The sequence below is a fragment of the Jaculus jaculus genome, chromosome 5 (assembly GCF_020740685.1).
Source record: "Jaculus jaculus isolate mJacJac1 chromosome 5, mJacJac1.mat.Y.cur, whole genome shotgun sequence".
Lineage (NCBI taxonomy): Eukaryota > Metazoa > Chordata > Mammalia > Rodentia > Dipodidae > Jaculus > Jaculus jaculus.
The window spans coordinates 152,954,484-152,982,016 of record NC_059106.1 but is presented as its reverse complement, the minus strand read 5'-3'; the positions used below and the strand labels follow the sequence as shown (position 1 = coordinate 152,982,016).

Genomic DNA, 27,533 nt, shown 5'->3' with positions numbered 1-27,533 from the left:
TTTTTTTTTTTTTAATATTCATTTATTTATTCATTTGCAAGGAGTGAGAGAAAGAAAAAGAGAGAATGGGAGCACCAGGGCTTTTAGCCACTGCAAATGAACTCCGCATGCATGTACCACTTTGTGCATCTGGCTTTACATGGGTACTGGGGAATTGAACCTGGGTGTTAGGCATTGCAGGCAAGTGCCTTAACCTCTGAGCCATCTCTCCAAGCCCTGGAATTTGTATTTTTACTCTCTTCTCAAAAGAAGTTATTTAACTCATCTGTTGGTTGATTAAAATTCCAGATAATCAGCATTACAAGTGAAATATCAGGGATTGGGTTCTTAAATGCTTCAGAAAGTGACTCAACCCAACTAATTTGACTATTGAACATCTTTGTTTGTTTGTTTATTTGAGAGTGACAGACAGAGATAGAGAGAGAATGGGTGTGCCAGGGCCTCCAGCCACTGCAAACGAACTCCAGATGTATGCACCCCCTTGTGCATCTGGCTAACCTGGGTCCTGGAGAATCGAGCCTAGAACCAGGGTCCTTACGTTTCACAGGCAAGCGCTTAACTGCTAAGCCATCTCTCCAGCCCACTGTTGAACATTTTTAAAAAATATTTTATTTTTATTTATTTGACAGAGACAGAGGGAGAGAGAGAAAGAGAGAGAGAATGGGCACACTAGGACTTCCAGCCACTGCAGATGAACTCCAGATGCATGTGCCCCTTTGTGCATTTGGCTAACATGGGTCCTCGGGAATTGAACCTGGGTCCTTTGGCTTTGTAGACAAACGCCTTAACTGCTAAGCCATCCCTCCAGCCCCTATTGAACATTTTTAAAAGTTTTTTTTTTCTTTTTCACAATGTTGTGGATCATTAAACTGATCATTAAATGTGTATATTATTTTCCTCCTCTTATTTTCTCTTAGTTGTCTGTGTCACCGGTCCTAGAGCTCTTATATTTGAACTTTCTCAAATTCAAAACCAATTTATTATAGAGGAGATATGAAAACGAAGATATGTCAGCACCATAAGCAGGGAATCATATTGTCGGTGGTTCTGGGTCCTGCCATTGAGTTGAGTTCCACCATTGTTTACATGAGGTCTTGGGCAAATGACCACGCTTCTGTTTCCCCTTGGAGACATTTGGCTTTCTTTCAGAGATTTATGAGTGTTATTTCATGCACAAAGTCTTAAACATTACCTGACACATGAAAAAGCAGTACATTTCAGCTGTTACTGCTGGTTACATCGACACTGCAGCAGTTGCTTAGTACTATACCCTAGAAGTAGGCAGCACTGCCCAATTTGAGAAAACCTACTTTCCTTGTGATGGTGGAGCAGGGCAAATGATAGATGGGAAAGAAGAGCAGAAGCTAATTTCTCTTTCCCACTTGGTTATCTCACCACTGCTATGTGCAAGGGAAATGAAGGAATAAGTAAAATATTTAGTGTAAAATTTCTCTTGAAAGGAATATTAGGAGTGGGAAGAAACACCCATTCCTTCACAATAGCAGCCAACTTTGATGATTGATAGGAGAAGAAAAATGGGCAAAATTGAGGCGTATCATTCATTTTCCTGCTGGAGTTTGCTGGTAGGTAGGATGCAGTTATGGGAATTGTTAGAAGTAGGGCTAACTTCACTGTATCTGTCCACCACTGACAGTTGGACTAGAACTGACGGCTCTGGTGATTTTCTCCTATAGGTACTGCAGGATCATCTTTTAAAGGAAACACCAGATACACTCAGTGATCCACAGTAAGTTACATTGTTTCTAAGTAACTCACAGGAGTCTTAAGGACTTACTTTACCCATTGGTGACCAGGTATAATTTTCGTGTGACATTTTATAAAGTGAAGGAATTCTAAATGCAAGTGAAGACATTTAATATACTGAGTCATGCCTTGTGCTATGTAATATGCTTCTGCTTTTTAAATTTTTTAAGGTCTGTCAGAGTTGAAGAAACTATTAATTACATAGTTCTTTTACAAGAATGAGGAAATGTTTTATTTACTTTTATTGTTGCATTATAATCAATTTTTCATATCCATCAGGGGAAGTAAGCACAGATGCCCTCTGTGCATTTCTAGAAACAGCCTAGTCCATGCTACTGAAAACATTTTCCTTGCTTACTTATTTCAAGCCATGGCTTTTCATTTCCTTTCACCTTGTTGTAAAATGTGTGGTTAACCTTCTATGACTGTTTATATTTTGAGGGGAGTTTGCCTAGGGGAGATTAGGACATAGAAATAAAGTAACTGGTAAAACTAATGATAAAACATCTAATACAAAATTGCCAATTATGTATCTTAGCTTCTTTGCATTCTTAACATATTTATTTTCTTCCAAATCCAGAACAGTTCCAGGAGAAGAGAGAGAAGCTAAGTTTCACCGAGTTGTAACTTGCTCCTTGTTGGCACTAAAGAAGCTGATTTGCCTCTTACCTGACAATGAGCTCGATTCTCTGGAGGAGAAGTTCAAGTCTCTTTTATCACAGAATAAGTTTTGGAAGTATGGGAAACACAATGTACCTCAGGTATCTTTTACTTACTTTATATGTATTATTATATATGTACCTACATACACATATATAAAATATTTTATTTACTTATTGATTAGACAGAGAAAGAGAGAACAGGCACGATAGGGCCTCTAGCCATTGCAAATGAACTCCAGATGCATGCAGCACCTTGTGCATCTGGCTAACGTGGGTACTGGGTAATCAAACCTTTGTCCTTAAGCATCGCAGTAATCAGTAAGCCATCTCTCCAGCCCATATTTATATTTTTAACCTGTTTTGTGTATGTGTGTGTGTACATGTGTGTATGTAGAGGTAAGAGGAAAACCTATGGTGTTTTTAATAGCAATATGTCCAGTTCTTTGAGACAGGCTCTCTTCCTGGCCTGGAGCTCATTGATTAAGCTATATATTGGGTAACTATACCAAGGTCTTTATGTGCATACTGGTGACCAAACTCATGTCTTCATGCTTGTGAAGTAAGCTCTTTGACCTCTGTGCCATGTCCTCAGCCCCCATGGTATCTTTACTTCTTTTTTTGTTTGTTTGTTTGTCTGTTTTGTTTTGTTTTAGTTTTTCCAGGTAGGGTCTCACACTAGCCCAGGCTGACCTGGAATTCACTATAGCCTTGAACTCACAGTGATCCTCTTACCTTTGCTCCTGAGAACTGAGATTAAAGGTGTGAGCCACCATGACTAGCTATTTTCACTTTAAAAATATATATTTATTTATTTGAGAAAGGTAAACAGAGAAAGAAAGAGAAAGGCACTCCGGGGCCTCTAGCTACTGCAAACAAATTCCAGATGCATGAGCCATCTTGTACACCTGGCTTACATGAGTACTAGAGAATAGAACCTGGGTCCTGAGGCTTCGTAGGCAAGCGCCTTAACCGCTAAGCCATCTCTCTAGCCCCTGTTTTCACGTTTTTGGTTTTTGGTTGAGGTAGGGTCCCACTCTAGCCCAGGCTGACCTGGAATTCACTGTGTAGTCTTAGAGTGGCCTTGCACTTGTGATCCTTCTACTTCTGTCTCCCAAGTGCTGGGATTAAAGGAGTGTGCCACCATGCCTGGCCCTTTGGCCCTTTGACCCTTTTTTTGGTAATTTTTGTTTATTTATTTGAGAGAAGGGAGCGATGGAGGGAGAGGGAGAAAGAGAGGAGAGGAAAAGATTGGGCACACCAGGGTCCTCTTCATGTAAACAGACTCCAGATGCATGGCACTACTTTGTGCATTTGGCTCTGTGTGGGTGCTGGGGAATCAAATCTAGGCCATCAGGCTTTGTAAGCAAGCACCTTTGATTGCTGAGCCATCTCTCCAGCACCCCCCCCCCCATTTTTGTATGAGAATGTGTGTGGTATTTATGCATGCTTATATGCATTGGAGCACAAATGGAGGCTAGTGGTTCACATGGGATGTCTCCCTCTGTCACTGTCTACCTTTTGAGGTAGGGTCTCTCACTTGCGTCATCTAGTTACCCACCTTGCCTATATCTGCCTCTGAGTGCTGAGAGTACTCATGCACCGTTGCTTTACTGACTGAGCCGTCTCCCCAACCCCTATTTCCACTTTTTCTGTTGTTATTGGGGTTGAACCAAACATGTTCCTTGCCTTGGAAATACTATTATCTTTAGCACTGGTTTGTTTGTTTTTTCCTTTTGGCTTTTATGGTTTTTTTTTTTTTTTTTTTTTTTTTTGTTTTCTGATGTAGGGTCTCACTCTAGCTCAGAAATGACCTGGAATTCACCATGGAGTCTCAGGGTGGCCTTGAACTCTGGGCAGTCCTCTTACCTCTGCCTCCTGAGTGCTGGGATTAAAGGTGTATGCCATCATGCCCGGCCTTCTTTTGGCTTTTTGAGATAGGGTCTTCCCTTAGCCCAGTCTGACCTAAGGAGTCTAATGTGGTGTGTGCACATATATGTGCATGGCGTCCTATGCACTTGCCTGCAGCAGGGGTGTTTGCCTGCAGTAGCTGCTGCAGAACATAGTTGCTCCATTGTTCTTCTGCCTGCTCTATGTTTTTTAAAAAAAATGTTTTGAAGTCATACGTGGTGGCGTGTGCCTTTAATCCCAGCACTCAGGAGGCAGAGGTAGGAGGATAACTGAGTTCGAAGCCACCCTGAGACTCTGTGGTGAATTCCATGTCAGCCTGGGCTAGAGTGAAACCCTACCTTTAAAAAAAAAAAAAAACTGTTTATTTATTTGTTTGTAAGCAGAGAAAGAGAATGAGAGGGAATGAGCACACCAGGGCTGTGGGTCTCTTGATCCATGCCTGGCTCCCCAAAGGCATCCAGGCAATGGTGGAGATGACTTCAGAGAGTGGTTCCATTTATTCAATAGGGAAATGGGTTTCTAAGCAGTTGAGAGCTGGAAGAGGGTCTTCAGGAGATTGGTGGGTTCAAAAGTATCTAGCCAATACCTAGAGACATTCCTTCCAGTAAGGAGAGTCAGGTGATCTACATAGTGTGTGGAAGAGTGTCTCAGGGGGATGGGCTGTGTGAAGGCTGGTGGCTGATAAGGAGTTTCCTAGGCAACTGGCCAAAGGTCACAGGGCTCCAAGTGTGCTGGGCTTGGAGAGAGTGGCCTCCTGTAGCCTGGGGGTCCTTAGCCATGCATGGACCCTCAGGCTCCTCTTCTGAAAGATCCAGCCTGTGCCTGGCAGTGCTCGACACAGAGCCTTTTGCCACTTCAGATGCATGCACCACTTTGTGTGCCTGGCTTTACGCGAGTACTGAGGAATTATATGCAGGCCATCAAGAGCCTTTAACCTCCAAGCCATATCTCTAGCCCTTGCCTGTTCTTATTTGAACCAGAGTCTTTTACTGACACTGGAGCTTGCTATTTTTCTGAGAGCTGGGCTACATCCCTGTTCTCTGTTCCTCTTTGCTGGAGTTGCAAGTCTGCATGGCCATGCCAAGCAGTTTATGTGGAATCTGGACTCTCAAACAGAAGTCTCGTCCCTCAGGCCCTCATGCTTGCTCAGGAAGCACACTTCACTGCTGAGTCATCTCTGCACCCCATGTTAATAGGCTTTTCTTTTAGGGGGGGTCATTGAGGTAGGGTCTCACTCTTGCTCAGGCTGACTGGGAATTCACTGTGTGGTCTCAGGGTGGTCTCGAACTTATGGCGATCCCCTACCTCTGCCTCCCAAGTACTGGGATTAAAGGCATGCTCCACCATGCCTGGTTATGTCAATTTTTCAATTTATAAATTATTTTGTGAGTGTGTGTGTTTGTGTGTGTGTGTGTGAGAGAGAGAGAGAGAGAGAAGGCACTACTGTGCTGTGTGGAGTGAGCACTGTCCTCTTCCACTTGATTTGAGTCTAGGTTTCTCTGGAACTAGCTAAGAGCTTCTGGGAAATCTTCCTCTACACTTCCCACCTCACTGTTACCGTGCTGTGGTTGCAGAGGCTCACCACCACTTCCTGCGTTTTACGTGGGTCTGAAGGTCTTGGGTACTCAGGCTTGAGCAGCGAATGCTTTATCCTCTGAGGCATCTGCCATATTGATGGATGTTTTTGTTGTCTATATGAGACCTCAAATCAAAGTTCTGCTTTTAAAAGATTTGCAATAAAAATTAAAGATCCTTTCTTCCTTTACTTTTGTGTTGGTAATTCTTGCTATCTTTCTAGCCATTTGTTATTTTTAAGAATATTTTAAGTCGGGCAGGCGTGGTGACCCATGTCTTTAGTTCCAGCACACTGAGACTATGTCATAAATCCCATCTTAGCCTGGGCTATAGCAAGACCCTACCTTGGGAAAACTTACTTTAAAAAATAATATTTAAAAAATTCTTTTTATGGGCTGGAGAGATGGCTTAGTGGTTAAAGCACTTGTCTGCAGCATCTAAGCACCCACATTCAATTCTCCAGATCCCACGAGCAACATACACATGGGGGTGCATGCTTCTGGAGTTCGTTTGCAGTGGCAAGAGGCTCTGATGCACCCATTCTCTTTAATAAATAAAAAGTAAATATAAATTTCTTTTATAGTGCTTTTAGTTAAATTAATGGGAGGAGAGTTAGTGTGGATCATCTTATCTGCCACTACCCTAAGTAAATCTTGTCAAACTTTACTAGGTTTTCCCTTAATTCCACTTTCTATATCTTCCCTTAGATCCGCTCTGCATATTTTGAGCTGGTTTCTGCTTTGTGCCAACACATCCCACAGTTGATGAAAGAGGAGGCTTCCAAAGTGAGCCCGTCTGTTCTACTTAGCATTGATGACAGTGACCCTATTGTCTGCCCGGCTCTCTGGGAAGCTGTACTCTATACACTCACAACTATTGAGGTATGTAAGACAGGTGCCATTGTACATTGGGAAATACTTTTCTTGTATTTTAGAACTCTTAGATACCATATGAGAGTGAGAGAGAGAAGCCATCAGATTACAATATCTAAAATATACTGGAAAAATGCTTTTCAAATTTACTCAAAGTCTTAAACAGACTCTAAAATGGCATAGACTTTTCTGAACCTTGTTTCTAAGGGAAAATATGTTTGTCTCATTAAGACAGCAGTCTTAGCCAGGTGTGGTGGCACACACCTTTAATCTCAGCACTCGGAAGGCAGAGATAGGAGGATTGCTGTGAGTTTGAGGCCACCCTGAGACCTCATTGTGAGTTTGAGGTTAGCCTGGACTAGAGTGAAATCCTACCTTGAAAAAAAAAAAAAGAAAGAAAGAAAGAAAGCAGCCTTCAAAGAAATCATTAAAATAATTTTTCCTGTCAACATTGCCTTCTACTTCTGGCCTGATTTTTTTTTTCCTGAGGTATGGTCTTGCGCTAGCTCTAGCTGACCTGGAATTCACTATGTAGTCTCAGAGTAGCCTCAAACTCACTGTGATCCTCCTACCTCTGCCTCCCGAGTGCTGGGATTAAAGGTGTGCGCCACCATGCTTGGCTGATTTTCATTTTTGATAGTTTATATGCTTTCATCTCTCTTAGTTGAAAAAAATATGTTTATGATTTCTGATGAGTGCTGTAATTTTTCCTTTATTAGGACTGTTGGCTTCATGTAAATGCCAAAAAGAGTGTCTTTCCCAAGCTGACAGCTGTGGTTCGTGAAGGTGGTCGAGGCCTAGCTACTGTCATATATCCTTATCTTCTGCCATTTATCAGCAAACTCCCTCAGTCCATCATGGATTCAAAGTTGGATTTCTTTAAAAGTTTTCTCACCTCTTTAGTTGCAGGGTAAACAATTTAAATTCTTTTTTGGGGGGAGGGCAGAGTCTCATATTGTTGTGCAGAGGCTGGCCTGGGCCCAAGTGATGCAAAGGAACTCCAGATGCATGCCCACCTTGTGCATCTGGTTCATGTGGGTCCCAGGGAATCAAACCTGGGTCCTTAGACTTAATCCTTAACTACTAAGCCATCTCTCCAGCCCATTCTTTTTTTTCTATTTTTTAAAAATATTTTTTATTTTCATTTATTTATTTGACAGAAAGTGGGAGAGAGAGAGAGAGAATGGGCATGTCAGGGCCTCCCAGACACATGTGCCACCGTGTACAGCTGGCTAACATGGGTCCTGGGGAATTGAACTTGGGTACTTTGGCTGTGCAGGCAAACACCATAACCACTAAGCAATCTTCTAGCCCTCAGGCCATTCTTAATGAGCCTTTTTTGTTGTTGATGAGTACAAACTACTAAATGCAGAAAATAAGCTAGTGAAGGTTTTAAAATGTTCAATTAAATATTACATTTGTTTAAGATTGGGCATATAGTTTACTTGCTCTAGCATATGTTAGTCCCTACATTTTTTCCCCATTATCACAGAGGGAAAATACAAATGTGTGCGTGTGTTTATTTAATACTTATAAATGCCACTACATTTATTGAAGTTAATAAATGAAAATTTTGTTAGTGATTAATTTTTTTACTATTATCACATTTTTAAATACCATTATCTTCATTCTGTGTTGCCTTTCAGAATTGAGAATGAATTGACTCACAAGCACAAAATATGTATCTTATGTTTTGTTCTTATAATTTTGAAAATAATTTTTCTTTCATAATTCTTCAAGTTTACATTCTCACTGGCTGCATATATTTTAATTGCTCTTAGGTTTTACTTTAAGAATTTTAAAAAGTCGTTTGATACAATGCCTTTCTAATGTCTTTCCTTTGGTCATTATGAGTTCTTATTCTCTTCTTGGAAGCATAATGCAAACTGTTATTATTTCTTAGGCTGTCAACAGAGAGAAACAAAACCAGCTTTTCAGAGTCCTCAGCCATAATATCTGCCTTTTTTGAATGCTTACGTTTTATAATGCAACAGAACTTAGGAGAAGAAGAGATTGTAAAGATGCTTGTCAATGATCAGGTACTGTTTAAGAATCATTTGTGCTTTTGTATACTAACCATAGAGACATGACTTCATTGTGCCCTGTTGCAGCATTTTTGATAGTTAGCTTCCATGTAAAAATTTCAGTTTGTGGTTGGGGCAGTGGCTGAGCAGTTACAGGTGCTTGCTTGCACAGCTGCCAGCCCAGGTTGATTCCCTAGCACCCACGTAAAAACAGACAAGAAGTGGAGCCTTTGGCATTTGTTTGCAGCAGCACACAACCCTCCCCATACACATGCACATAGATGCAAATTGTCGCAGTCTGGATTGCATTGCTGGCAGACATCACCTGACCAAGAGCAGCTTGTGGGGGAAAAAGGGTTTATTTTGGCTTACAGGCTCAAGGGGAAGCTCCATAATGGCAGGGGAAAATGATGGCATAAGCAGAGGACATCACCCTGTGTCCAAAATAAGGTGGACAATAGGAACAGAAGAGTGTGCCAGACACTGGCAAGGGGACACTGGCTATAACACCCATAACCCCGCCCCCAACAATACACTGGCTCCAGGAGGTGTTAATTCCCAAATCTCCATCAGCTGGGAACCTAGCATTCAGAACCTAAGTTTATGGGGGACACCTGAATCAAACCACCACACAAATAAATAATAATATATCTAACACTTTTTATAATATTTTTTTTTTTTGCTCAGTCTGATCTGGAATTCACTATATAGTCTTAGGTGGGCCTCAAACTCACAGTGATCCTCCTACATCTGCCTCCTGAGTGCTGGGATTAAATGCACGTGTTACTATACCCAGCTATCTACAACTTTTTCTTATTAATATTTTTACTTATTTATTTGCAAGCAGAGAGAGACAGATAGGGAGAATGGGTGTGCTAGAGCCTCCAGCCACTGCAAACAAACTCCAGGTGCATGGGCCATTTTGTGTATCTGGCTGTAAGTGGGTGCTGGGGAATTGAACCCCGGGCCATCAGGCTTTACCAAGCACCTTAACCACTTCAGCCCATCAAATAGGAAATTTTATAATGTTTTATAGACGCCTTGGCTAAACTGTCTTGAAAACTGAAGTTTTATCTATTCTTACCTTCCCTTTCAGTTGATTCCTTTTGTTGACACAATTCTCAACGATCCAGGATTACAACATGGACCACTGTTTATCCATCTAGCAGAAACACTAAGTTCTTGGGAAGCCAAAGCAGACATAGAGGACGACAGTAAAACTGCTAACAACTTAGAGAATGTGCTGCTAAGTTTCTGGGAAAAACTGTCAGAGCTCTGTATGGAGAAAATCAATAAGCCCGAAGCTGACGAGAAGTCCATCCTGAGTGTTTCTAACCTATTGCAGGTCCTTCAGAAGCCAAAATGCTCATTGAAGGCAAATTCCAAAAAAAGGGGAAAGGTTCGATTTGCTGACGAGTCACCTGAAGTAAATAAAGAGAATGAAAAACATGCATCTTCAGAAGAAGAGAACAGGGAAGGCACTGAACTACTGACTGAGTCTGCCCTCGTTCCGAACTCTTCAGGCCTTGTGTCCCCTTTAAGGAAAAAGCCTCTGGAAGACTTGGTCTGTAAACTTGCTGAGATGAGTATCAAGTACATCAACGAACACAAGTCGGAGCAGCACCTGCAGTTTCTGTCCACTCTGCTTGATGCCTTCTCTTCAGACCAAGTCTTCAAGATGCTCCTCAGGGATGGAGAGGAAAGTACTGTCAAAGCCGTGCCCCTGGAAATAACCAAACTGGCACAGAAGTATCCTGCAGTGCAGTTCTTGTATCACAAATTAATTGGCTGGCTAAATGAAAGTCAAAAGAAGAACTCTGGTTTTCTTGTGGACATTTTGTACAGCGCACTCCGTTGCTGTGACATCGATACGGAAAGAAAAGATATCCTAGATGACCTAACCAAGGTATCACCATCATATGTATCTTGGGATTAGTTTAGTACACGTGATAAGACTAAAACTGCATGTGGGCTATTTTTGAATTGTTTTCTTGACTGACTATTAATTTAAAGACAAGCAATATATTGTTGGCTATCATTTGACAAGTACCAGATCACTTTCTCGATGACAAAAGGTAGGTTATTCAAGTGAGGTATTTCAGCCCATATTGTCAATGTTGGGCTAGTGAAAATGTTTTAATTTTATATTGATTACATGGCCCTTCATTTATGTATTAAGATTTTGCTGTTCCTTCTACTAGATCATGTCTAACTCTCTTCTCCTTCCAGGAGGACCTGAAATGGAGTTCTCTTCTTCAGGTTATTGAAAAGGTATTTGTGGGTTATTTTTTATTTTTCAGTTTTAGTATTTATGGATGTAGAAACATTAAAACCATAGTCATATTCATATAGTGATTGTGGTCAAATGTATATATTAGAGAGCTTGCTTTCTGTTACAACTTTCTTCTCCTAACTTGAGAATTAATATTATGTTTTGGGGAAGAATCTAGTATTTCTTTCTCAGCAAGTAATACTGTGAATTAAACATTTTGTCATATTCTAGCTAAGGCTACCACTTTCTGCTGTTTTTTTTCTGTAGAGTGAATTTAGTGATTTTATCAAGTTAAAATCAACCAGGACATTCTTTTCCTTACTCTGGAAAACTATGTTAAAAAATGAATGTATTCTAGCTTTTGTATCACTTCCCACTTAATTAAATAAGAAAACTAGGGATAAATGTAATAAAAAGAAATCAAAGAACATAATTTAAAATTTTTAGTGGTCCAGTATTCCTTCCTAATGATTATATATCTGTTGTAGCTAACTACCTAAAGTCTTTCTCTGTCTCTCTCTCTCTCTTTTTTTTTTTTTTTCTGAGGTAGGGCACTATGTAGAGGCCCATAGCGATTTTCCTACCTCTGCCTCCCAAGTGCTAGAATTAAAGGCATGTGCCACCATGCCCAGCATCTCTCTTTTTTTTTTTTTTCCAAGGCAGGGTTTCATTCGAGCCCAGGCTGAGCTAGCACTCACTCTGTAGCTCTGTAGTCCCAGGCTGGCTTCACACTCACAGTGACCCTCCTACCTTGGCCTACTGAGTACTGAGATTAAAGGTATGCACCACCATGCCTAGCCAATTCTGCCTTTTTTACAAGCATATTTCATTGCTTTTTTTGATCTTATGTAACTAACACCTTTGAATGTATAAGCTTAAAATTATAAAAATCACATAATAAGCCAGACATCGTGGCCCACCTGTAATCCCAGCACTCAGGAGGCAGACGTATGAGAATTGCCGTGAGTTCAAGGCTACCTTGAGACCACCTCAAAAAACAAACAAAAATGCTCATAACAAAATATTTAATCCTAACCTGTTTTTCAGCCTTACACCTGCTAGACAGGCTCTATCACAGAGCTATACCAGCATGATTCTAGCCTTTTCTCAATGTGCAGCTTAGTAGTGACCACCATATTTTTAAAAATATTTATTTATTTGCAAGTGGGGTGGGGGACAGAGTGAGAGAATGGGCACACCAGGGCCTTTAGCCACTGCAAATTAACTCCAGACACATGTGCCACTTTGTGCATCTGGCTTTACGTGGGTACTAGGGAATCAAACCTGGGTTATGAGGATTTGCAGGCAGGTGCCTTAGCTGCTGAGCCATTTCTCCAGCCCTAACCAGCACATTTATGTGGTTGTTTAGCCAACCCCCTGAACTTTCTTGCCTTGTATAACTGCAACTGTGAGCTGAGATTGTAGCTCTAAGGTAGTGTACTTTCCTAGCATATTTGAAGCCCTGGGTTTAAGCTCCAGTCAGTACCACAAAAATAAATAAATAAATAAGACCAAAAAAACTGAAACAGCGTTCATTAAACGATAATTCCCACTTTTGCCAAAAAATCTACTTTCTGCAAAATAAGTAACAGGATATTAACCTTTTTTGTTCACTGAGAAGCATAATTTATCAGGCACACCACTTGTATTCGTTTATCTATTGCCTCTTTTCCTATGTAAGCTACTTGAAAAGCCATGTGAGCTGCTTGATAATCTTTAGTCAGAGCAGGGGAGCCAAACATGAGATAAAAGGAAGCTAATATGCCCGTTGCGAGCTTATAACTGCACCTGTCTGGCAGTCCAGGTGCTCAAGTCTCTGTGAAAGAACTTCTTCCTGTGAGTTCTCCTCCTGGGCTTCTGGGACTCCCAGTGCCTTGTGTCTTTCATCAGCCACATTAATGGGTTGAGAGCTTAAACTTCATGTCTTGCTAATTTGAGAGACATTTTATTCAGAAGCTTATTTTCTCTACTGTGACTATATAGAATAAATTGATTTTTATTGGCAGACTTCATGAGGAAAGGCAGCATGACAGTCATGAGAAAACTAGTTTATCTTGTTTGAGGAACAAAATTCTTTCTGAGTCCTAAAATTAGTTTATTTAAAAACAAATAACAGGAACTGGAGAGATGGCTTAAAGGTTAAAGGTGCTTGCTTGCAAACCCTACTTACTTGGGTTCAGTTCAGTACCTGCATAAAGTGATACCTGCATTTATCAGGAAGCCCTGGCATGCCCATACTCTCCCTTTCTGTCTCTCTCTGCAAATAAAAATACTAAGAAAAACAAGGCAAACAGAAAAAGCTTTAGAGTTTAAATTCTTGTTTATTTATTTTATTTGAGTTAGAGCTCTATAGAGAGAGAATGGGTGTGCCAGGGCCTTCAGCCACTGCAAATGAACTCCAGATGCCTGTGCCCCCGTGTGTGTGTGTGTGTGACATTGCACATGCTTGCATCACTGTGCATCTGGCTTACATGAGTCCTGGAGATTCGAACATGAGTGAGTTCTTAGGCTTTGCAGGCACCATCTCTTCAGTCCCTTAAATTCTTTTAGTATAATTAAATTAGTACCTTGAGAGATGTGTCCAAGAGTATAACACTAGCTTAATGGTAAAGTTTATATTGAAGTATAAGTTATGATTGCCTATAATTTTTTTTAAGTAAAAAGATAAGCAGTTTTTCAGGCACTACCCAATCTGCACTTGGATTTTTTTTTTTTTTCCAGATTGCTTTGAAATGAGCCAAGTTGCATATTCCTTTCTTCTCAGCCCTTAAAGCAAAGAAGCTCTGGGAACATGGATCAACATGCTTTTGGGGGTGGATTTACAAATGTTTTTTCTTGCTTCCCCACTCAATGAAAATAAACAAGTTGCTGTTAGATATCTGGTCCTAGTAACTCTGCCCCAGAGAATTTGGAGAAACAAGCCACATTTTCTTATTGAAATAATTTACCATATATTAATTGTTCTTTAAAATTAGAAAAATTAATGAACAGAAATGCAATATCTAATAGACTGTAGGTCTATCTTCAAAACTCACCCATTATTCATTGAACATATCTGCAGGGTTGATAGCAAGTATCAAAGAATTTAAGACAGTCTCTGCTCTCAAAGAACTTATAGTCAGTCTCATTGGGAAAACAAGACAGACACAGATGAAGCAGTTAAGTAACCATACAGTTGAGTAACTGCTTTAGAAAATGAGAGAATAGCAGTGATCATGTGGGCTAGCATGGAGGGGGGAGATCTTGTGAAGTAGGCGGGATTTGTCCTGATTTTCAAGGAATAGATAGGACTTTAAGAAGTGGGACTGCTAGAGCCGGGCGTGGTGGCGCACGCCTTTAATCCCAGCACTCAGGAGGCAGAGGTAGGAGGATTGCAGTGAGTTCAAGGCCACCCTGAGACTCCTTAGTGAATTCCAGGTCAGCCTGAGATAGAATGAGACCCTACCTCAACTCCCCCCCAAAAAGAAGTGGGACTGCTGAGGGCTGGAAGGGCTGCATTATCAAACCATGGAAGTGCACATAAGCCAGTGAGACAGGGAAGAGAAGTGATAGCAGTTATTAGAACTTCAGGAGCACTGGATGTAGAATTGGGGGTCACAGTATGAAGAGAGTTAATATAGTACAAGAAATAATTTTAGACACCTTTTGTTCTTGCTCCTAATTTTTAATTTTATGATTTGTAGGCATGTTCTAGTTCAGATAAACATGCTTTAGTCACTCCTTGGCTAAAAGGAGAAATGCTTGGAGAGAAATTGGTTGCTTTGGCAGACTGTCTTCGTAATAAGCACTTGGAATCTGCAGTTTCTTCAGAATCGTACATCTCAGAAGGATGGACTCTCTTAAGTTTGGCATTATCACAACATGGTAAAAATGGTAGGAGAATATGGCTTATGTTTTCTGGCAGGGATAATAATTATTTTCACCTTTTCGAGGAGGATTCTATGCTACTCAGTTTGCATATTTAAAATAATAAGAGTTATTTACGTGGGCTGGAGAGATGGCCCAGTTGTTAAAGCACTTGCTGTGAAAGCATGATGGACTGAGTTCAGATCCCCGGCATCCAGGCTTGGGGGTGCATACCTGTAATCCTTGCTCTGGAGAGGGGGGCATAGGAGGATCCCCAAGGCCTGAACATATACATACATACATACATACACACAAACACATGCAGAAAAAGTTACTTACTCAACTCTCTTTCTGCTACAAATGAACTCCAGGTACGTGTGTCGCTTTCTGTGTTTGGTGCGGAGGAATCTAGACCTAGACCATCATGCTTTGAGAGCACATGTCTTTTAACTGCTGAATTATCTCCCAGCTTGTCAAGTATCTTAATATAAGCACTCTAAATATTAGTCTTCATGTGATATAACTGGAAATATTTAAGATTTTTTTTGTTTTTGATTTTGATTTTTTGTGGTAGAGTCTCACTCCAGCCCAGACTGACCTAGAATTCATTATGTAGTATCAGGGTGGCCTCAACTCACGGGGATCCTGCTGCCTCTGCCTCCTGAGTGTTAGGATTAAAGGCGTGCACCACCATGCCCAGCAAGACTTTTAGTTTTATATTCGACAGGTTTTGAATATAACAAAGGTTTTCACTCTCCATTTTGTAGATTGTGGGTTTTTCCTTAATTTGAAACTATTTTTTATTACCTGAGGGCTTTTTATATCAGGACAAATTGGTTTGTTTGTTTGTTTTTAAATACACATACCTTACAAAAGCAAAACAAATAAAAAAGAAAAAGAAAAGTCCAGATGTGGTGGCACATGCCTTTAATCCCAGTACTCAGGAGGTTGAAGTAAAAGGATCTTAATGAGTACAAGGCCAGTCTGGGCTACAAAGTGAGTTCCCAATTGGTCTGGGCTAGAGTGAGACTGCTTTAAAAAAAAAAAAAAGAAAAGAAAGAAAAGAAAACAAAAGGTCCACAGGATTGTTAACCCAAAGAAGCAAGATGTTGAGAAATATGTCGGAGGGCTGGAGATATGGCTTAGTGGTTAAGCGTTTGCCTGTGAAGCCTAACGACCCCGGTTCAAGGTTTGATTCCCCAGGACCCACGTTTGGCAGTTGTACAAGGGGGCGCACGCATCTGGAGTTCGTTTGCAATGGCTGGAAGCCCTGACGTGCCCATTCTCTCTCTATCTACCTCTTTCTTTCTTTGTCTCTTGTTCTCAGATAAATAAATAACTTAATTAAATTAAAAAAAACAAAAATGTTATTAAAAATATGCCGGAGCTGGGCGTGGTGGCACATACCTTTAATTCCGGTACTTGGGAGGCAAAGGTAGGAGTTTGAGGCCAGCCTGAGACTACATAGTGAATTCCAGGCCAGCCTGGACAAGAGTGAGGCCCAACCTCGAAAAAACAACCACAACAAAATGTTGTAATACTTTTTATTTTTTGTTTGTTTGCATGTTTTCCCTCTAGATTACTTGATTGGAGAAGTGTATGTTGAAAGAATTATTGTTAAACTTCATGAAATTTTATCCAAGACAAAGGAACTGTCAGAAGCTGAAAATAGTGACTCACCAGTGTCTTTTGTGTGTGATGTGGCCAATAATTACTTCAGCTCAACCAAAGGATGCTTGCTAGTCCCATCCTCTGAAGATTTATTGTTAACTCTCTTTCAATTATGTGCTCAGAGCAAAGAGAAAACACACTTGCCAGGTAATAGCCTACTGCTCAAATGTTTTGCTGGGAATCTCCGGCTCTGACCATCAGAGTGTAAGTGCCCAGGCTTTATTAATTGAATCATAGTATATTTGCAAGTTTAAAACATTGCTATTGCCTTACAGACTTTCAGTTTTGAAACCAAAGTTAAATATGTATATCAATGTTATATCTAAAGTACTTACTTGATATCAAGGAAGCAGTTTTAGAAGGGCCATAATAGATGATTTTCAATGTTATCCTCTTCTAGCTCTGACAAGGTGCCTAGCTTATTAATACCTCAATTTCTTCATTCATAAGGGGAGAACAAAAGTATTACATCTTGTTATAACAAGCAAACATTTATTCTGGTATATAATGAAGTAAATTTGAGATTGTCTTGTAAGGATATCTTGTTAATTCAGTTAGGAATTTAGGAAAGGAACATAAAAATACTATTGATGGAGAGTCCTCTTCCAATTCCTTTTTTTTTTTTTTTGGTTTTTCGAGATAGGGTCTCACTTTAGCCCAGGCTGACCTGGAATTCACTATGGAGTCTCAGGGTGGCCTTGAAGTCATGGCAGTCCTACCTCTGCCTCCCGAGTGCTAGGATTAAAGGCGTGCGCCACCACGCCCGGCTCAATTCTTTCATTTGGGGTTTTTGGGAAAAGTTGTTATTATTTTTTTTACTGTATTCCTAAAAGGATTTCTTTGGTAGAGAAGTTCAGAACAGGAAAACAGTTAACTTACCATTTTACATTTTATATTGATATGGTACAAGCTATCTTGTCTTGTTGCATATGTACAAGTTTCTTTTGGCAGTTAAAATTTAATTTTGTGTGTTTTTCTTCTTAAAGATCTCAGATATGCCATGATTTTCTTTCACATGTTTTGTGTAGATTAGAATGAATTCAGTGACATTACAAACTCCCGCTGATATTTTGATTTTAGATTTTCTGATCTGTAAACTGAGAAGTACTTGGATCTCTGGTGTAAACTCCCTGGTCCATCAAACCAGCAATATGCATAAACAGAGCACATTCCTGTGCTGGTCAGCTCAGTGGCTGAAGAACCGAGTTCAGTCTTTGCCTTTGGATAATGCAAGGTAACCTGGATGTGCTCAGTTGCACAGTGTTTCTTTCTTTCTTTCTTTTTTTTTTCAGTGTTTCTTTTATACTTAATTATTGTTCTTAAATAAGATCCTGTCTGGCCATGGTTGCACTTACCTAGAATCTTAGTATTCAGGAGGATCACAAGTTTGAGGCCTACTGAGACCCTGTCAGAAAAAGAAAAGGCTGAGCGTGATGGCTCACACCTGTAGCCCAGCACCCATGACTCTGGGCCAGGAGGCTTGCCAGGGATCCAAGTCCACCTGGGCTTCAGTGTGAGACCTTGCCTCAACAAAAGACACAAACAAAAGTCCTTGATTTGCATGCTGATCTAGGTAAGAAGTTCCGGTGGCTCTAGAAGATCCAGACATATTTTTCCAAAACCATTTTATATTGGAGATCAGATGATTTTTGTGCTGGACTAACAACGTGGGGTGGTGGTGTTCTATTACAGACACCATGAACTGTTTAGCCTCTCACGGCCGCCACACGTACTGGTATTTGTTTTTTATTGTCAATGTGTTGGCTTATAGCTATATTTTACATATCAATCTACATAATGAAAGTTGTTTGACCTTTCTTTCTGTTGTTTTTGAGGAAGGGTCTCACTGTTGCTGGGGCTGACCTGAAACTCACTTTCTGTCCCAGGCTGGCCCAGAGTCATAGTAATCTAACCTCAGTCTTCCAAGTGCTGGGATTATAGGTGTGCGCCATTATGCCCAGCCGAGTCCATATAATGACATTGGAAACCATGAATGTAGAGGTTTTGAGATGATTGAAATAATCGTGCTCTTTTCATTGGAGAAGATGCTTATGTTTCAGAGCTACCTGATCTGAACATGCTCATTGACCTGCATGCAGAGACCAAAGCAGTGCTCATGTAACTTCACAAATACTAGATCAGGCCTTTGGTTTGAGTGTATGTGTCTTATTGGGGATTGGGGGAGATGATTTTTATTTCTATGTTTTTGTTCAGGCATACTGTAATCGGTCACAAGTGTCTAGTGTGTTGGTGTTCACACCGGTCACTGCATAGCTATGGCAGGTGCGTGTCGGTGTGAAATCACACCGGTTGCTATGTAGCTACAGCAGTCCTTTGTGTCCTCCTTAGTCTCCAGGTCCTCTTGTCTGCTGCTACTGATTTGCTGGATGCTCTGGGAGAGACTGAAGACACTTCTCTTCTGCGAGATTTTGTTGGAAGTGTGATGCCCAGTGATAGTGAGTGGGAAAAGATGAGACAGTCTCTTCCTGTTCAGGTGAGTAAGAGATTACAAAGTACATATCATTCTGAAGTTTGGATTTCGTAGTTTTTTTGTTCTTTTTTTTCCAAGGTAGGGTCTCACTCTAGCTCAGGCTGACCTGGAATTTACTATGTAGTCTCAGGGTGGCTTTGAACTAATGGTGATTCTACCTCTGCCTCCCGAGTACTGGGATTAAAGGCGTATGCCACCACGCCTTGCTCAATTTCAGTTTTTGATTGGAAAAGAAAAAAATCATAAATGGGTATGTTGCTCTGCCTTTATGTCTGAACATTCTACTGAATGTTTGATGCTTGGAAAGCATCATTTGTCACATTGAAAGGTAAATAAGAGCCATGCATGGTGGCACACGTCTTTAATCCCAGCACTCGGGAGGCAGAGGTAGGAGGATCGCCATGAATTTGAGGCCACCCTGAGAATACATAATGAATTCCAGGACAGCCTGAGCTAGAGTGAGACCCTACCTCAGTAGGGGGGGGGAGAGGGAGAGGATAAATAAAGGCAGAGAGATGGCTTAGTGGTTAAGGCACTTGCCTGCAAAACCTAAAGACCTGAGTTCGATTTTCTAGTACCTATGTAAAGCCAAATGCACAAGGTAGTACATGTATCTAGGGTTCATTTACAGTGGCTAGAGGCCTTGGTATATCCATTCTTTATCTCCGTTTCTCTCAAGTTAATAAGTAAATGAATAAGTAGCCGGGCGTGGTGGTGCATGCCTTTAATCCCAGCACTCGGGAGGCAGAGGTAGGAGGATTGCCATGAGTTCGAGGCCACCCTGAGACTCTATAGTGAATTCCAGGTCATCCTGGGCTTGAGTGAGACCCTACCTCGAAAAACCAAAAAATAAATAAATAAATAAAAATAACAATAAAATAAATGAATAAATAAAATATTTTTTTAAATAGGCAAATAAGGCCTAGGGCTTGAATTTTGATTATTTATTTATTTACATATGTCTGTGTATTGAGGTGCCAGGGTCTCTTGCCCTGGCAAATGAATGCCTGCCTGGCTTTATGTGGTTGATTGGGGAATTGAACCCAGGTCAGCAAGGTTTGCAAGCTATCACCTTTAACCTCTGAGCTATCTTCTGAGCCCAATAAGACTTAGTTCTGTCGTTAAGCATTCTTAAAGAAATATACATGTATTTCCTGTAATAAAAACCAAATCACCAAAGGGGAAAGTATGGGGGGGAGGGTGGGAATTACCATGGGATTTTTTTTTATAATCATGGAAAATGATAATAAAAATTAAAAAAAAAATCACTATGTTACTGAGGTTTTAGTAGTAGTGCATATTCTAATGGATTCATTTGAACAGAGTAAACTAAATGAATAAAATGAACAAATTTCTGAATTGGATAAATAAATCATTTAAAATATTTAATGCATTTGAATATAATGTGTTTTTTTGTTTTTTTTAATGTGTTGTTTTTATAGTGGCTGCACAGACCTCTTTTAGAAGGAAGATTAAGTTTAAATTATGAATGCTTCAAAACTGATTTTAAGGAACAAGATGAAAACACACTTCCCAGTCATTTGTGCACCTCAGCATTATTGAGCAAAATGATACTGGTTGCACTGAAAAAGCAAATAGTCCTAGAAAATAATGTGCTGGAGAAAATAAGTAAGTATATGTGAAGATCCAGATGGGTATGATGTACAGACAAATGTAACAAATAACTTTGATTATACTGCACTTTAACTCTTTCATTCAAAAAGTGTTAGCTTTTTTCCTTAACCGTTTGTTTGTTTATTTATTTATTTTAAGGTAGGGTCTCACTCTAGTCCAGGCTGACCTGGCACTCACTCTACTCCCAGGCTGGCCTTGAACTCGTAGCGGTCGTCTTAATTATGCCTCCTGAGTGCTAGGATCAAAGGTGTGTACTTCCATGCCTGGCTTTAATTTTTTTTTTTTTTTATTAAGAACATTCTTTGTATAGATACATCATGTGTTGGTACCCTCTTTTTTCTTCTCCCTGGCCCCATTCCACAGGGCTTCCTCCCCAGTGGGGTTGCTGGTATTCCCCATGGGGTTGTGGGTTATGCATTGTAGGTGCAGCAGTCAGTTTTTGGTGGGGAGGCATTGCCTCTGGGCATGACATCCCAACTTGTGGCTCTTAACAATCTTTCTGCCCCCTTTTCCACAAAATGTTCTGAGCTTTGTTGGGTGTGTTTTAAATCTACTTCAGTGATGAGCTTTTAGGAGCCTCTGGCTCTCTGCTTTGGTAGGTGTTGAGTGTCCTCAGCGTTTGTCTCCTTAACCCTGATGCTGATTGTCAGGCTCGCCATGAAAGCAGCACTCTTGCCTCTTGCTCGTCTCTCCATTTCCCTGTGGTTTCACCTGGGTCTTGACTGAGATGCAAAGGGGCTGTTTATCTCTTCAGGTCTTGCTACCTTCTGAAAAAGAAAACCAGATTCTCCAACGGAGAGTGAATTCAGCATAGGTTAAATTGGATAAAAATTATTAATTTAGGGAGAGTTTGTGGATGTAGTCCCTCTTCTAGTCAAAAACTAGTGGGAGCTTGACATTGGAGAGCATAATCTTTGTCTCCATAGGATTCAGACCTTGTTCCCAATTCCCAATATGGGCTCCTTTTTCACTGAGCAGATATGTTAGCCAGTCAGAAAGCCACTGGTTACCTGTGTGCCACCATGGCGCTGGTGTGTACTTCTTGCCAGGCTATATGCTTCTGAGGAGCTTAGACCATGCTTGCTCACACTGTTGTTGGCCACTTTGCCCTAGTAGCTCATGTAGTGCATACCAGTACTAGATGGACTCACTGTCTGGGCACTGGCTCTTCCACATTCCAGCCAGGTCTCTCCTTGTTCTGTACATGCCTGGCTTTTAAAAAATATTTTGTTATTTGTTTGTAAGTAGACTGAGCAGACACATGCACCACATTATGCATCTGGGTTTACATGGGCACTGGGTTTACATGGGGACTCAAATCCAGGCCATCAGGCTTTGCAAGCAAGTGCTTTTTAATTGCTGAGCTATCTCTTCAGTCCAAGAATTGTTAGCTTTCTATTGATTATTTCAGTGACAAGGAGATTGAAGTTCCTCAAGTGATGTTGACTGTTAAAATTGCAAAGTGGAGGGCAGGAGAGATGGCATAGCAGTTAAGCATTGCCTGCAATGTCAAAGGACTTAGGTTCAATTCCCCAGGACCCACATAAACCAAATGCATAAGGTGGTACATGCATCTGGAGTTGATTTGCAGTGGCTAGAGACCCTGGTGTGCCCCTTCATCTGCCCACCTCTCTCTTTTCTCTCTCAAATAAGTAATAATAAAAAAAATCTTTAAAAGATTGCAAAGTGGACTTAAACTTGCTGAAATCTTACTATAGTCTTGGTACTATTTGGTATAAAATCAGTTATTCAAGCTGACATAACATCAAAATATACTTATGTTACACACCCCAGATAATATGGGTGTGAGTCTTTGCTATTTTGGGGGGGGGGCTTGGATAGATGGGAGATCATATGCGTGTGGTATGTGTAGATGTATATGCATGTATGTGGGTGACTGTACATGGGTATGTAGAGGCCAGAAATTGAAGTCATATGTCTTTGTCAGCTTTTCTCCATCTTATTGACTGAGGTGGGGTATCATATGAACCCGGAGCTCACTGGTTTTGGTAGTCTACCTAGCTTGTTTGCCCCAGGATCCATTATTTATTTATTTATTTATTTGAGAGTGATAGAGATTGAAAGAGGCAGAGAGAGAGAGAATGGGTGCGCCAGGGCCTCAGCCACTGCAAATGAACTCCAGATGCATGCACCACCTTGTTCATCTGGCTAACGTGGGTTCAGGGGAATCGAGCCTCAAACCAGGGTCCTTAGGCTTCACAGGCAAGCGCTTAACCGCTAAACCATCTCTCCAGCCCCCAGGATCCATTTTTGTCATGTCAGCATCGAGATTACAGGTGGCTGCATGTCCACTCGGCATTTTACATGGTGCTGGAGATCATGTTTGTGTGGCACTTGCTTTATCCACCGAGCCTTCTTTCCAGCCCAGTCTTTGGTATTGTATCAAGCTTTCCAAATTTTACCTTGGGTTTTCAGTTCCTATACTATTAACTGCATAGGACTCTTAATTGTTTTCCTGAGAAAGATCCAAACATTGATGGGATGCAGAGATGACTTAGCTGGTAAGGCACTTGCTGGCAAAGCCAAAGGACCCAGGTTCACTTCTCCAGTACCCACATAAGCCACATGCACAAGGTAGTGCATGTGTCTGGTCGTGCATTGTGGGACAGCTGTCAGTTATGGGGAGGAGGCAATGTCTCTGTGTATAATCACTCAACTTGTGGCTCTAATAATCTTTTCATTCCCTCTTCCACAAATTTCCTCAGCCATGTTGGGTGCATGTTTTTTTTTTTGGGGGGGGGGTTCAAGGTAGGGTCTCACTTTAGTTAGCTCAGGCTGACTTGGAATTCACTATGTAGGCTCAGCGTAGCCTTGAACTCACAGCGATCCTCCTACCTCTGCCTCCCAAGTGCTGGAATTAAAGGCCTGCAACACTACGCCCGGCGTGGGTGTATTTTAAATGTACTTCAGTGCTGTGCTCCTAGGAGCCTCTGGGTCTCTGGGTCAGTTACTGCATGCCCTTACATCATTAGGTGTGTCTGTCCTGTTAGGTGCAGAACTGCTCTATTCACTGCAGTGGTGTGAAGAACTTGACAATCCACCCAGCTTTCTACCTGGGTTTTGTGAAATGCTTCAAAAAATGAATATTACATATGACAGCTTATCTGAACTTGGTAGTACTTTTAACCTTTTGCAGCTGTTATTTAACAGGTAAGAATCTCTTTTAGTTTGTTTTCAGTTTATTGCTTTCAAATTCAACCTGTACCTTACTTGTACCTACAGCTCTGTCTAATGTTGTGACCTTGAATTTCTCTTCTTTAGATAAGGAAGGTGCATATGAAAAAAGCCCTTGTCACAGTATAGCAGCTAGATGTTTAAGTGTCTGTCATGCCCGTATGTTCTGTGGATCCATGTGTTGTCTGTAGTATTGAGCATGCTTTACAGTCTCAGATCACCCAGGCTTCCTCCCCAAGCCCAGTCCATATGTTTGATAATCACAACTTTGCTCTGGGGTATTATTAGGACTCCTAGTCCTTCACCTTAGACCCCCAGGTATCCATTTCCCAGCAGAGGCTTCAAGACAGATGTTTAGTGGCCTCTCTTTGGGGGGCTTGAAGTGCTTTGAGACTGCCTGGGAGTGAGAGCTCAGGGCCAGCTGGATGCCCACACTCCTAGTCCTGAGGTAACCAGGGGGTTGAGTGGGATGCAAAGTTTTAGGTGAACCAATGCTCTCAGAGTGATTTATTTAATTATGTAAAAGAAAGAAATCCAGGTAGCCAGTGTTTCAAACAGCTGGGAGAAGTGGCTCAAACCTGTAATCAAAGTCCATGGAGGTTGCTATATTTCAAAGAAAGCTTGGGTGACAGAGTGAGTTCCATGTCAGCCTAGGCAAGAGTGAAACCCTGACTCAAAATAATAAGACAAATTTTAAAAAATGCCTTACCAGCTAAGTCATCTCTGCAGCCCATCAATGTTTGAATCTTTGTCAGGAAAACAATACGTTTATATTGCAATATAACATGTTTTGTTTTTTTTTTTTTTCACTTATTAGATCCAGGGAAAATGGAACACTTTGGTCTCTTGTTATTGCTAAATTGATCCTTTCCCGAAGCATTTCATCTGATGAAATAAAAGCACATTATAAAAGAAAAGAAAGGTATTCTTCAATATAATAATATGTTTTGTTTTGTGATTTATTATAATTCCTCACTTCAACAATCTGCCATTAGTGAATCAAAGGAACAAGATTTAGGAAACGAATAATTTAAAAGGAAATGAAACAACTTAGATTGTTTTCAGTTAGGGCCACAGCTTCATTTATTTATTCATTTATTTATTTATTTGTTTTTATTTTTATTTTTTTGGTTTTACATGATAGTGTCTCAGTCTAGCTCAGGCTGGCCTGGTATTCACTATGTACTCTCAGGGTGGCTTTGAACTCACAGCAATCCTCCTACCTCTGCCTCCTGAGTGCTGGGATTAAAGGCATGCGCCACCATACCCTGATTTATTTATTTATTTTTTAATGAAAATTTTTTTTTGTTTATTTTCTTTTTATTTTTTTTTTTATTTTTTTATTTCTTTCCTTACTTATTTTTTTTTTTTTTTTTTTTTTTTGAGGTGGAGTCTCGCTGTAGCCCAGGCTGACCTGGAATTCACTATGTAATCTCAGGGAGGCCTCAAATTCACAGAGATCCTTCTACCTCTGTTGCCTGCGCTAGAACTAAAAGGTGTGCACCACCATGGCTGGCAAAAGTGTTGTTAACTTTCTAATATTTTATGGAGTTTCATACTTATTTTAAACAAACAGTTTATAAACCCATTCTGTTTCCCGGGGAAGGGTCATGGTCTTGAGGTATCTGCACAGTGCAGTCAGGTGCTGAGCAGACTGTGGAGCAGGGTTTGCTAGTGCGGCCCCATTAATACTCACGTGAGACTTAGTAACAAGGGCCCTGCACTTACTGAATTGCCAAGAAGAATCCTGAAATATGTATATGCTCTGCAACCACAGAAATTTGGAGTGATTTTAATTTTTAAAATTTATCCAAAATTTAAAAACTTTTTGAACTAGATTTACTCATGGTTAAAGAGTAAGATATAATAATATGTGTACCTTTCACCTGGACTCCCCTAGTGGAACTGTTCTGCATTAGTGAAGTACAATGTTTTTTGTTGTTGTCTTGTTTGTTTGTTTGTTTTTTTGAGTTATGGTCTCCCTCTAGCCTAGGTTGACCTGGAATTCACTATGTAGTCTCAGGGTGGCTACGAACTCACAGTGATCCTCTTTCCTCTTCTTCCTGAGTGCTGGGACTAAAAGTGTGAGCCACCATGCCCTGCTTAATATTTTTTTTTTTATTGACAACTTCCATAATTGTAGACACTAACCCATGGTAATTCCCTCTGTCCCCCCACTTTCCCCTTTGAAACTGCATTCTCCATCATATCCCTTCCCCCTCTCACTAAGTCTCTCTTTTATTTTGATGTCATGATTTTGTCCTTCTGTTATGATGGCCTTGTGTAGGTAGTGTCAGGCTCTGTGAGGTCATGGATATGCAGGCCATGTTGTGCCTAGAGGAGCACGTTGTAAGGAGTTCTGCCCTTCCTTTGGCTCTTTCATTCTTTCTGCCACCTCTTCCACAGTGGACCATGAGCCTTGGAAGACGTATTAGAGATATTTCAGTGCTGAACACTCCTCTGTCACAGTACTGATGCAGTCAGGTGACAAGCTTTGCATGTGACAATTTTAGTCAGTTCTAGGCAGTTTTAAAAAAATATTTTAAAAATAATTTTACTTTTTTTATTAGAGAGAGAGTGGAGGCAGATAGGATGGGTATGCCAGGGCCTATAGCCATGGCAAATGAACTCCAGATACATGTACCACCTTGTGCACATCTGACTCTACTTCGGTACTGGTGAATCAAGCCTGGGCCCTGAGGCTTTGCAGGCAAGTGCCTTAACCACTGAGCCATCTCTCCAGCTCCTCCAGTTAGTTTTATCATAAAGATCCCTTTCTGTAGACTTCAGCTACATCTCCTAATGTCTTCTCTGTTTCTGTAATATTTTTACATGTTATATATAAGGAATCATACAAAATATACAACATTGATAGTCTTTTGTCAACATTTTTTTTATTATAAAAGTAATTCTTTTATATTTTATTTTATTTATTTGAGAGAGAGAGTAAGAGGCATACAGAAAGAGAGAGAAAGAGGCAGAGAAAAAGAGGCCGAGAGAAAGAGAATGGACACACCAGGGCCTCTAGGCACTGCAAATGAACTACAGATGCATGCGCCACCTTGTGCATGTCTTACGTGGGTCCTGGAGAATTGAACCAAGATCCTCTGCCTTTGCAGGCAAACACCTTAACTGCTAAGCCATTTCTTCAGTCCCCAAAAGTAATATATTAATAACCACTAATGACATGAATATAGACTTGACATATAGAAATCAATTGCTTTCTTTTTCACCAGTAGTAGTCAATTTAAGTATGACACAGGAATAAAGAGGTTTTATTCACAAGGTCAACAAAACTAAAAAGTATTGTGAAAAATAATTCAATTATAAGATTGATATTTAATAATTTAAGATTAATAAGGATTAATAAAGATCATAGAAAATGAAAAGGTAAATTCTAAAAATAGTTGTATTGATCTATATTTCCAGTACATCTTAATTTTAGCTGTTTGAAAAAATTTGATAAAATGTTGAAAGACTTAAGACCTTAAGAGTAGAAAATTTCAGAAAGAAGAATGTATATAGGATTTAGCTCTGCTACCTATGAAAACATTATATTCCAGCAATTAAGGACTATGAGAATGAAATGTTGAGTCCCCAGAGCAGGCCATATAAGCA

At 40.5% G+C, this 27,533-nt stretch overlaps 1 protein-coding gene across 1 annotated transcript in view; it reads left to right on the top strand.

Moving 5' to 3' along the window:
- Ltn1 (listerin E3 ubiquitin protein ligase 1) overlaps nt 1-27,533 on the top strand; it is a 59,766-nt gene that overhangs the window by 10,334 nt on the left and 21,899 nt on the right. Inside the window, exons 5-18 of the mRNA XM_045149402.1 lie at nt 1,695-1,747; nt 2,345-2,525; nt 6,617-6,790; nt 7,501-7,691; nt 8,685-8,820; nt 9,902-10,711; nt 11,035-11,076; nt 14,761-14,950; nt 16,502-16,741; nt 17,675-17,828; nt 18,944-19,088; nt 20,528-20,714; nt 23,732-23,891; nt 24,733-24,837. Of these exons, the coding sequence (XP_045005337.1) occupies nt 1,695-1,747; nt 2,345-2,525; nt 6,617-6,790; nt 7,501-7,691; nt 8,685-8,820; nt 9,902-10,711; nt 11,035-11,076; nt 14,761-14,950; nt 16,502-16,741; nt 17,675-17,828; nt 18,944-19,088; nt 20,528-20,714; nt 23,732-23,891; nt 24,733-24,837 (2,768 nt within the window). The remainder of the gene's footprint in view (nt 1-1,694; nt 1,748-2,344; nt 2,526-6,616; nt 6,791-7,500; nt 7,692-8,684; nt 8,821-9,901; nt 10,712-11,034; nt 11,077-14,760; nt 14,951-16,501; nt 16,742-17,674; nt 17,829-18,943; nt 19,089-20,527; nt 20,715-23,731; nt 23,892-24,732; nt 24,838-27,533) is intronic.